The sequence below is a fragment of the Priapulus caudatus genome, unplaced genomic scaffold, assembly GCF_000485595.1.
Source record: "Priapulus caudatus unplaced genomic scaffold, Priapulus_caudatus-5.0.1 Scaffold232, whole genome shotgun sequence".
NCBI lineage: Eukaryota > Metazoa > Priapulida > Priapulimorpha > Priapulimorphida > Priapulidae > Priapulus > Priapulus caudatus.
In genome coordinates this window covers 315,618-327,953 of record NW_014577293.1, presented here as the reverse complement: position 1 = coordinate 327,953, position 12,336 = coordinate 315,618, and the positions used below count along the sequence as shown (strand labels likewise).

Genomic DNA, 12,336 nt, shown 5'->3' with positions numbered 1-12,336 from the left:
ATTATTATATATATATATATATATATATATATATATATATATATATATATATATATATATATATAGCCAACCTTCGGGATCAAGGATAGCTTGGAACCCCGCAAATGTGTTTTCCCATATGTGCTGAACTAATCCGGGTTGCTAAACTACGCTCGGGCCAACCTTCGCGTGACAGACAACGCGAGAACTCGCATAGAGCAACAACATACCAGGAGTAGATAATAGAGCAACATCATACCAGGAGTAGATAATAGAGCAACAACATACCTAGTGTCGACCTCTCAAAGTCGCAGTTTGACCAGGGCAGCACCTTGTTGAAGGAGGCGAACGTGTAGAAGATTGTCCAGGCGATGATCATGTTATAGTAGACACACGTGATGCCGGATATCGTCACCATGCCTGTGCCTATACCCTGAAATAGAGTAATACGGCTATACGGCTCTATATACGGCTCTATATACGGCGAGTTTGGGAACAGTGTAAATGCCACATATGAGGAGCTTGTTTGCAAAACTCCTTACATCCATTTTTATATTAGTATATTACATTGAATAAATCAATCTACCTTCAGAATAGGACACAGGTGTGAAAATGCCGCCACTGGTCCCAGACTCGAAAACTGGCCGATACCCAACTCCATGAAGAACAGCGGTATTCCGGCCAGACACAGGAATATTACGTACGGTATAAGGAAAGCACCTGTAAACGCATAAACATGTTTGTAAACATGGAAACGCGTCTGTAAACATATAAACACGCCAACGCGTAAACACCAAAGGCACGTTTAAACACTGTAACAAAACTTTGTTAATACAAGGTTAAACTATGACAAATTTATACCTTTTTTTTATTATGCACTCAGTTGTCAGTTGAGTCTCAAAAGCAGCACAACACACACTTTTAGTGGTTGATTTTCGTTCATTTGTATTATTAAAATTGTAATTTGTCTGTGTATACATTCGGGTTGTGAGCGTAATATCTAATTATCTCTCTCTATATATAACATCAGAAGTAGATAATATATCCCTATTAATATAAGTTGATATAAGTTCCCTATTATCTACTTTTGATAATATTAATATATATATACATATACCACCAACAGCAACAGAGCCGGCGGCGTGTTTGTGTATTTGTTCACAGCATATAGTTAATATATATCTAATACATATTTGTGAATGTATATCTGTTTGTTTGTCTGTTCACAATGCAAATCAATATGTCCAAGGACGTTCGGTAGGGGTAACTTTTGATGCTGAATGTCATGGGCACCTTGGATTTGACTTCCGGGGTTATCTGAGGTTGCAGGAGGACAAAATGAGGCAAGATCTACGGGCAACGCCAGGTATGCTGCTAGTTATATTATAATAAACGCACTGGCGGGAATACACTGGTCTATATCCACCATTTCCACCTACCTCCACCACGCACCAACGACCCCCACCTAACCTCTCACCACCCTCACCCCAACCTCGCACCAACCCCACACCCCCCCCAACCTCCACTACCCCACCCAACGCACCACCCACCCTCCAACTTCACACCAATACGGGCCCAGCCACGTGCGATTAAAACATATGACAGTTGTCGTTCGTAAAACAATTATCCTCGGTTTTCTCGTACGGACTTAGAATGAAAATAGGTGACCGTCGAACCCTCCAATCGACTGCTACTGTCGGTAGCTAGTTACGACACTAGCAGTAGCCTAACCTACGCTCGTGTGTTTAGGCTTACCGCCGACATTGATCTACGCAAGAGATAGGGTAAAGCGCCACAACGTCGGCGCCAGGCCGACGCGCGAAGCCGAGCAGGATAGGAGAAATCTCGAGCTTGCTGTCCAGTTGCCGCGGGCCTCCCTCGTCGTCCTCGACACCTCACGCGATGCCCCCTGTCGCTGTTTCTGTTGTAGGAAAAGAAGAAGCTAGTCATGCGTGCGTGCGTGCGTGCGTGCATGTGTGTGTGTGGGGACTCAGCCGCGCTGCGGTGTGCGTGTGTGTGTGTGTGTGTGGGTGTGTGTGTGTGTGTGTGTGTGTGTTGTGTGTGTGTGGATGGGGGGGGGAGCGCCGCGCTGCGCAGTTGTGTGGTGTGTGTGTGTATGCGCGCCCGTGTGTGTGTGCGCGTGGTGCCTGCAGTGCACGTGAATATTTTACGGATTCACGTACTTGCAGACGGTTTGTTACGTGATGTACGCAGCGGCAGGTATAAAGTTTAATGTCTTACACTTTAGCTATATATAGAACGGTGGTTGGCCAGTTATCTAATACCCGTATTGAGCTTACTTATGTTACGTTGGCATTGCGAGAACGATTCCACTGTCTGACTCATTATATATATTATGATGACGGGATATTATATTCATCGTATACCGTAAACAGCAATTATTGAAACCTAGTTTAAGAACATATCCTGTCCACGTCTCGTACACGGGGGCGGTTTCTGATCTACCTTCAAATTATACATTGGTTCGATCACTGGTCTGGAGTGAGCCGATATAGAACGCAAATCCTATCATATTACCCGCGATCTGTGTGAGTTCTGCATGTAAACGAGCAATGCTACAATAACAAACGCAGTGAGGCGTTTCTGGATTTATCTCATTTATTTACTGTGTATGTCTTCGCTGAGTCGTCGCTCTTCATGTCAAGTAAGCGCTAATCTGTGACCAGGAGGTCGCGGTTTGTTTGGCGAACGGTCTCCGACGCCGACAATTGCCCCGTGAGAACGCAGCGAGGCACATGGACTTGAGGCACTCTGGGGAGGATTTGTGAACATTTTTTCAACATAATGTGAGGTTACGTGGAGTATACGGGAGGTACTGAAGATGGTTCTGATAGCAGTGCGAATTGAAACTGCGTCAGCCTGGTTGGCTTACAGCGCCTTCCTGGCGGTGTGCAAAGTTTCACCAATTCTAACTCAAAAGTGCACCGTTGAAATATCATCAAAAACTTATAAAAAACTAGTGGGGCCGTTCACTCTCATGCCGCAACCGGCTCGTGAGCTTGCTTTCTAGACGGCAAGACAATATGCATTCTATCTACCAGACATTCTGACACAAAGGCTACAGAGTCAAGGGGGGGAAAAAGAGAGAGAGCCGGCGCGCGCAAAGGAGAGGCGAGAGAGAGAGCAAGCGAGAGGGAGAGAGGAAGAGAGAGAGAGAGAGACAAAGAGAGAAACAGAGAGAAGAGTGAGAGAGAGAGAGAGAGAGAGAAGAGGAGAGAGAGAGAGAGAGAGAGAGGGAGCGAGCGAGAAAGAAGCGTAATAACCCACCGCCTGGCCTCTGAACCACCCTCTCTTGTAAGCTCTTTCAAAGGGGACCTGACACAGTTGCATTAATCCTGAGAATGGTGTAGAAATTCTCTCATGAAATAACTAGGTTAGGGGCGCATTATTTCTACAATTGCATTTAAGAGTAATTTATAGTGTGTATCATGTTATATAATACACTAATATATATAGATATTTATTATATATTTATAATATAGATATATTTTGTGTGTGTGTGTGGTGGTGAGGTGTGGTGTGTGTGTGTGTGTGTGTCGTGTGTGTGTTTTATGTGGGTTGTGCACCCGTGCAGGCGGTGTGATTGTGTTGTGCTGTGTGTGTGTGTGTGTGTTGTGTGTGTGTGGTGTGTGTGTGCGCGGTGCGTGTGATGTACTGCGCACGTATGGTGTGGTGTGCCGCCCGCGCAATGTGCGTAGGATTGTGTGCGTACGTGCGTACGTGATTGTGTGTGATGTGTGTTGTGTGTGTGTGGGTCTGTGGTATGTGTGTGCGTACGTGTTGTGTACGTACGTACGTGTTGTGGTGCGGCGGTGTGTGTGTGTGTATATGCGCGCGCAGATGTCCTGTCTGTATCTGTGTGTTTGCGCGGTGTTTGTGTGCGTGTGTGTCATACTAACGCGCGCCTGATCTACTGCCACTGGCTGCCTGCCGCAATGTCCCGACTGTGGGTCTAGACCTGTGCAGCGTCATGTCGGTGTCGAGTGCATCGGCTGTGAGTTAGTGGGTGTCAGGATGCTGTGATGTGTGTGTGTGTTTGTGTTCTATACAACTTATGCTGCTGATCTGCAGTCGTAGCACAGGTCACAGTCGGTTATCACCTAGGTCATGAATGCGATCATGCGTGGCTTATGTATCGGTGAACATCGATGTACGCAACAAATTTAAGAGCAGGAGGGAAAGAGCGTTTGAATGTATTGACTTATATATAACTATAATATTTGCTTTCGCGCACACGTGTATAATAAATGCACGTCTGATTGTGCAACAGTGAATTACTATGAAAAAACGTGTAAATGGGAATCGGCTATAGCGTAACGCAACTGTTACTGTATTTTCATGTCTGAAAAGCAGGTGCGATCATTCACTAGTGAGAAATAATAGTACTATATTGTCTAGAGAGGCACGTTAGCCTCATTCGTCATCAGAGCACTAAAGTGATCTATATCGACGTCACAGGATTCTTTAGCTTTACAGGTTCATGAACGTTTCAGTAAGTCTGATTGCAGGTAAATAACGATATATATGGTAGCGATAGATGAATGACCGAAACGTTCGCCGTAAGCTGCTCGTGCGTTTCTCGGCGGCACTACCTATCGCGCCTGGTCCCCTAGTCCTTCTCTGGCTAGCGTGGCGTAGTCGTCACGAGCTAGCACGCCGGCAGGTTCCACTCGTTCACTAGGCAAACGAGCCCCGATTTCAACCTGTTTATTGTGTGTACGAGCGGCGGTGGAGCGAATACAATGGTGGAGCGTGTGGGTCGGTTCATGCGACACAAAATACACGGTATACAGTGGGGGTTACACAAGGTTCCATCATGATCACGGAGATTCCTGGAAGGTGTGGGGGATTTCCCAGATATGCCTGTCCGTATAGTTCATTGATATGCCTATATATACCTACGCCATGCGATCTGTGTCCACAAAGAACATACCTGCGACGGACAGAGAGGGGGAAGTCAATACGCCGTGTATATACAAACTAAACCGCGTGCATATGACCCAAAATCCGAAAGTATGCAAGCGTGTGCAGTCGCCTGAAGGTGAAAACGACCTTCAAGGAGAACCGCGTCTAATCACAGGCACTTGGGACAGGGTCAGTAAAAACTGAAAATAATATGAACGCACATTCACAAATATCTATCGGCCCCCCCGACCGTAGGCCCTACCTCTCAATTACAGTTTCACTTGTTTGTGTTACCGTATATCCCCAAACTTTCTCCCGCTTCATAAAAACTAACGCCGAACGCTCCGCACTCGCCGCTGCGAGTGCTGTGTCGCATGATTAATGATAATAATATATAAAGATATATTTATATTTATATCTATAATAATATATAAAGATATATTATATCTATAATAATATATAAAGATATATTTATATCTATAATATTATATAGATATAATGATAAATGATTTATGATAGATAAATGATTTATTATATTATTATCATTATCATGGCGGACATGCACCTCGCAGCGGGCGAGTGCGAGCGTTCCGGTCTAGTTTTCTCGAGAAGTTTATATACAGTGACACATACGTGGAACTGTAATTGAGAAGTAGGGCTACGGTAGTTTTTGTGCAATGTGCGGTTCATATTATTGTTCAGCTTTTCACTGACTTCTGTCCACAGTGCGCTAGTTGCTGTCAAGTGCGCTGGCGGTGAACACGACGTCGGCACGCAAGCGATCCGTGCCGCGAAGCATCGAGGCCGAAATCTGATGATGTCCGGAGTGTGCGCCTGCGCGCGAAGTGCCTGCATGCTCCCGTGAACGGCGGCGATCTTCTTCCGTGAAAGGGATCGCTTCGGCTACTGGTTCCTTGGAGGTTCGTAAGGCGCGGTCTACCGCGTGCATCCAGGGTAGCGCTCGCGGAATGTATTATTAAATGCGTGCTCACTACGAGTGCATAATTTGCCGCGCGCAGTATACCTCGCAAAACAAGAAAAAAACAGAAAATCCCCGGGTCTCAAGAAAAAAAAAAAAAAAAGAAAGGACCTTCCCACGCAATTTCGTTTTGATGCATGCAATGACGCTATCATAGCGGATTTATCGAACGTAGATCTTTCACGAAGTCTCTCATGCAGTAGCTATGCACTGCCTACACCCCTTTAGGCCTTCATATGGCTGAGCAATTTAGGTCCACGCTTATAATTTACCGGATCCCATATACCCATAACAAGCATATGAGTTCCATAATTTGGTAAATTTCGCGTATTCGCGCGAGCAATTTTCCGTCACGCTTATAGTTTTCCCGATTGTCCATATGACATATCGCCATTCGCATTCATATTTGTAATTCGCTGCTGTTCGCATGTTCACAATAGTGCGAAAGGTATATGTGCGGATAAAATTCCCGCAGAACCGATCTCAAACTTAATCCATCGTAGTCTTCTTCTTGGCGAGGGCGGTGGCCAGTTAAGCACGCACGCGCCGCGCACGTCTGCTGCGTCGCGCAAGGTGCCGGCACCAAGCAATCGCATCAACAAACGAACCGGCGTGAAACGGATGCAACGAGAAAAGCTAATGGAGCGGCCAAACGTGGTGGAAAACGTAACGTGCCATCCTGCTTGCGACGCGATAGTGTGTCGCTGGCTGCGACGCCATGCCGCTCCGCTTCGTGCGGCCATCCCAGGGTTGCTGGAGCCGTGTGAACACTCCTCAGTTCACACGCTGCCCCTGAGTCTGTCCGTTTCTCGATTTTAAAACCGGTTTCCGTGGCGATGGACCAATTATGAAACAGCGCCCAAACTAACCCTCACACTAATTGTAGCAAAGCTCAAAGGTGTTTACCGATTATTCGCGGGGGAGAAGGACAGGCACGTCATGGACGTTACGCGAAGGTTCCTGACGCCGCAATGACTAGTGCTATCTCTCCAGCGAGTGTTGTCTCCGCGGGTTGATAGTGTTATGTGGCGTATAGACATTTTATCGGCAACGCGTCGCGTACGATGCACCCGGGAAAAAAGATGCATGTTTGTGGCACCGTGGTCGACGGCCGCTCCATTTCTCGCTGCGCACTCCTTCTTCTGGCGCCACCGCCGCCCTCTCCCTCTGTATAGATGTAGTAGAATCTTTATTTTAATCGGTTGCATTTAAAACCGTGAACAGTGAACTGGACATAGGCGTTACTGGAGTAGGGCGTAGGCTGCGGTGGTTTCTGGAATTTTTACGCATTTGGCTGTACGGAAAAAATAGTAAGACTGGGTGACTCGCTGCACCTCGATTACTCCTAAGCGAGAGAGAGGACGGATCCATTGTCTAAAATAAAGACGCTGGCCCGGCCATCATGTTACTAACTTGCCTACCGTTTTGGGCGGGGGGGGAATAACGTTCCACGCGACGTCAGTGTAATGCGAGTGAACTGTCGCGCGCGGACCGTCTAATACATAGATAAACGTTGCCTCGGGAAAGTCTAGCGTTTTCATCTAATATCTTCTTTCTCAATATCATCGTACTTTCAATTCCAGTGCTTTTTTCTGTCGTTATAGAAACCATTTATAAATACGCAGTGGGCTACCGGTCGCGGAACCGGTCCGCCTTAGCCGTTCCAGGCTAGCATGCGGACATCGCACTCACACAGTGATCGCGCGACTCGCATACCCGCGATGAATTGCGCAAGGGAACACTCTTCTCTCTCTTTCTCGCTCGCTCTCTCTTCTCTCTCTCTCCTCTCTTCCTCTCTCTCCACACACACCACCGGTCTAGCTTCTTAGCTTTCTCTGTCTTGTCTCTACTCTCCTCCACAGAGCAGGTCGACACAACACTCTAGCTTAATTGATATCTCTCTCCTCTCTCTCTCTCTCTCTCTCTGCTCTCTCTCTCACACACACCACACTCGCATCAGCCGAGCGCCTGTTGCGCAATCCTGCGCAGGGGTAGAAATTAACTTATGAACACAAGAGCTCCCTACCCTCAAAAGAAGGGTCAGAGTCCGGCAGTCTTGAGGTTCAAATTAAAGATTTAACAATAATCGCATGTGCTTATTTTAAGATTCATGCAGTTGCACGTCTGCCAAATTTTCTTTGAACATTATGAACAAATACAGTAATATCTGCGAGCCGTGCTCCGAACGAACTAGTAGTATGGAATTTTTCAGGAGTCACACGACGTCCTGCATATGTCAAATCGAGAATCCGCCGAGTGAAGGAGAAAAAAGGGGAGGTAAGTTTTGACTCCGGACTCCCGTTTATTTGCACCTGATATACGATATACGCACAACACGGCATACATTATAATGTTAACCAGTCAGTCAGGTGGCTTTCAGGCAGTGTGTTAGTATAGTACTCATATAAGCTCGTCCCCGCCGAGGACGGCGGCCGGTCGCCCGCACGAAGTAAGCGAATGCGAGGTACAGGGTGTCCGGAGGCAAATATCTATTTCTTTCTAGAATTGCTCTGGACAGACGGCAGGCATCGTCGTGTGTGCACATACCTTTGTTTGCTCAACGTGAATCTAAACAGGATTTTGCACTTGTTCGCTTTCCGGATGTTTAGTTACTATATAAGTAATACCTATATGGCTGGCTCGTGCCGATATGCTTAATAACGAGTCGATTTTCTGCAAAAATGTCGCCGTGTGTGATAAAAGCAATATTGTAACATTATAACTTGAACCTAAAATTTTGAACTAAAACCTAAAAGGTTTTGTTCTGTATAGTGTCTGAGAGTCTATCGTGTAAAACTATAGTGTAAGTGACACTAGTAGCGATAAACTGGCTGTTTTTTTAATTGGGAATGAGGTATCTTGATCGGGGATGACGGCACAGCGCCCATCCCGAAACAACATGTCTTTTAGCACAAATGTAAGCCTATAGCTGTCAAGGAATAAGATATACATTTTAAAGCCTTGAAAAGATGAAAATATCTACTGAACAGATCATATATATATATATATCCATATACTATAATATATATACTATCAAGCGGGTAGAAACAAGGAAAAAGAAGAGATGGTCAACGACCACTAGTTTGAAATTTCATGTCCCTAAATTTCAATTGTTCTCTAAAAGTAATGGGGCGTGCAAGGAATTTAACCCTTAAAATGGGACTAAAATATGAATGGTCCTCCTGATTAGTTTGATGGCCCCGACATCGGCCATCTCTTATTTTGACCTATATAATATAGCTTCAGTCTACACGACAAACTTAACATCGATTACCGCATTATGTAGCCCGTCTACACGACAGACACCCGACCTACCGCGATTCTTACCGATTTCTATGCATGCCGTGCCGTGCGTCGTGGATGTAAGACGTGACGTGTACCTGTGCGCCGTCGGCGTGCGATCTGCCGATGCCGTGCGTGACTGTCTGCGTGGCCGTCCGTGCGTCATCGCCTGTCATAGTACGTCGCGTGGCTCTCGCGCCTCGGTCCGCTCCACCGTCACTCCCCCCCTCCGCTCCGGCCGCCAGGCCGCACGCTAGCTGTGGGCCTCCGCTCGCGTGCCGTGCTCGCCGCGTCTTACCCGCCCGCGCCAGTTCGTGGCCAATCTTCAAGCATAGGGTCCCTAATCGCTTTGTCCGGTTGCGCGCTGTGTTGCGGCTACCCTGTGCGGTGTTGCGTCCTTTCGCGTCGTCTCGCTACGTGATAGGCCAGTACCGTAATCAAGCGCGCCATGTGTACGGCCGTCCGTGGCCGGTGAGGTCGTGTCCCCGTTGTTCCCAAGCCGGCCCGACCTTGCGACTCCCGGCCCGCCCCCTCTCCCACCCCCCCGTTCTCGCCGTCGTCGTGATCGGTTGTGCTGTCCGGACGTGTCCTCAAACACGGCGAGTACTCGAGTTTCCCGCGCCGGTCGTTGATCGATTTAGCCTGGACTCCACGAGCGCCTCCGCGATCCGCAGAGTGGATTGCCGCAAAGAATATAGCCCCCCCCAAGTACAGACGCCAGATTTGCACACTTGCACCCCGGCTAACATCTCGCGCTCCGGCGCTCTATTCGGTCTGTCACTGCCCGCCTAATGGCGCGTCGCCTCGTCGCCTCGCTCAACACGTCACCCCACTCCCTCCACCTCGTCCGCCGCTCTCCACCACACACTGGCGTGTCAACACCCTAACGCACGACGCCGTCATCGCCATCCCGCGACGTGTACATGCAGCGCGCAGGCGACGCACGGCCCTGCCGACTACGGCAGCGCGCACACCACCGACCCTGGGGCACGATAATTACCACACCGCCCTGTTGTGGACACACGAGGCTGCGGTGCACGAGGGCTGCCGTTGACACTGGCGGTGCGCGTGTGCTCCTCCCAGTTCGTGCAAACGCGAGAGAACCTAGGTTAGGCGTCCTCTCTGGCCGCAGCGCAACGACTTCATTGCTGCCGTGGTTGCCCCCCCTCGCCCCGTTGTGCGAATTAGTCGGCTGCGTCTCGGAGGGGCCACGGGTGCCTCGAGGCGGACAGGGGAGGCGGTGGGACGACGTACGATGCAGGAGGAAAGGCGTCTGTGAGGGCCGGAACTCGGGAAACAGGAAAGCGCGCTAAGTGTAGAAATTCGCAGCCGAGCGCTCGATATCCGCACGGGGGGGTAGGTCCAGCTCGCGTGTGATTGCAACAGCCGACTACCTCAAACCTTCTTCATTCTCTACTATCTACCTACCATTCATCTCTCCATCGCTCACGTCCTCGTTCTCGTCTCTCTCACACACGCACCCGAACGCGAGGGGGGGCTATCTCTCTGATTTCTGCAGCCACACCATCGACGACAATCACACACACAACGACACACACACTGCTCGCACGTGATGTGTGTCGCCGTGGCGTGGTGCAACGGGACGGGAAGGAAGAGGGAGGGGTCACGTGCGCGCGTGCGTACGTGTGCACGTACCCGTCGCTGCCGTATGCAGCGTACAGTGCGTGCGTGGCGCGTTGTGTGTTGGTACGTGTGACATCACGCCATCGTGCGACATCGAGCACACACACTCACGACACACGAACGACAACGCACACGTGCATCAGTTCTCTCTATTCTCTCACAGCACACACACACACACACATCACACACAACACACACACGACAGGGCCACGACACGTCACACACACACTACACGACTGCGAGCTCACGACACACACACTGCACAGTTCGCTCCTAATACCTCTTCTCTCACGCCATATCAAGACACCCTCAGCACATGTGTCCCGCGCTTTCTCCTCGACACACACACACACACACACGAGACCACACCAAAACCACAGTCACACACACAGCGCGCGTGCTGGCGGCTGGCGCTGGGCGGCCGCAAACGACTAACATCGACTCGCTGAGCGACGGCGAGATGCGTAGATAGTTTAGTACACATGATAATATTCTATATTTGGAATACTGTCAATGGCTTTGTGCTCTAATGCGTCACGAGTAGTAGAGTATGCATTTAATCGCGACCGATTCACTTATTCGCGTGACTTTCATTGCAGCGCGAGCGGCATCGTTATGCCTGCATTTGTCTCTGACGCAGAGTCATGGGCGACGGGACATTTCCGACTGGCTTAGTTTACACAGAACGCAGCGCACATTAGCTCAGTCGACTATCTGAAGCCCCTGCGCTACAGCGCATAGCGTTATTTTCACGTGTAGGATGCTATGTTTGTTACACCAGTTAGCTGTTTTCATTTGTAAGGATGTCTATTGGCAGGAGTGCGTACACTTCTATGCCTTACCACGTAGAACAATTATAACCATTTGTTGGCAAGTGACACAGTGAAAATACACACACATACACACACAAGCACGAGCACACCACGACACCATCCACACAGCCACACACTCACCACTTCCAACGGCGACACACACCGTCCACGGCACACACCAACACACACCACACACATCGCACACACACACACCCACACACCACAGCATAGCACGCACACACGATCGCACGCAGCGCACGCACGTCACAACATAGCACACGACACCCACACAACACACACCACACCACAGAGGAGCGGGACACACACGTACCAGGCGACGTGCACGTGTCAGTGGACCGTCAGCACAGCAGAATCGTTGTATTGTAATGCCTGAATGTGCGTGCAGGTCGGGATGATGATGTACGATGCTCGCTAATTAGACCACAGTATATATTTAGACTACTCATTGGGCTGGTAGGTCGTGATCACTCGTTAACCCTTGGCTGGCGACGCGACGTAATATTACTGCTTTGATCGGACCGCTTGTGAAGCTCGCTGTTCACGACACCCGGCACAACATTTCCGCAGACTTAAAAATATATATCTGCTCTGATCAAATCAATTTTCTACTCTCATATCCGAAAACTATGGCAAAATGCTACTGAAACATTTAACTTCATTATTAGCATGCTTATTCTATTTAAATTATCGGCT

General features: G+C 48.8%; 1 protein-coding gene and 1 long non-coding RNA gene across 2 annotated transcripts in view; one reads left to right on the top strand and one right to left on the bottom strand.

Annotated features, from left to right (window-relative positions):
• LOC106807746 (sodium- and chloride-dependent glycine transporter 1-like) overlaps positions 1–527 on the bottom strand; it is a gene marked incomplete at its 3' end in the record, with an annotated part of 8,918 nt that extends 8,391 nt beyond the window's left edge. Inside the window, 2 exon segments of the mRNA XM_014810197.1 lie at positions 268–412; positions 522–527. Coding sequence (XP_014665683.1) covers positions 268–412; positions 522–527 — 151 coding nt within the window.
• Positions 528–7,908: 7,381 nt separating this feature from the next.
• Positions 7,909–12,336, top strand: part of LOC106807752 — a 25,399-nt gene continuing 20,971 nt past the window's right edge. Inside the window, exon 1 of the long non-coding RNA XR_001393701.1 lies at positions 7,909–8,006. This is a non-coding gene — a long non-coding RNA (uncharacterized LOC106807752). The remainder of the gene's footprint in view (positions 8,007–12,336) is intronic.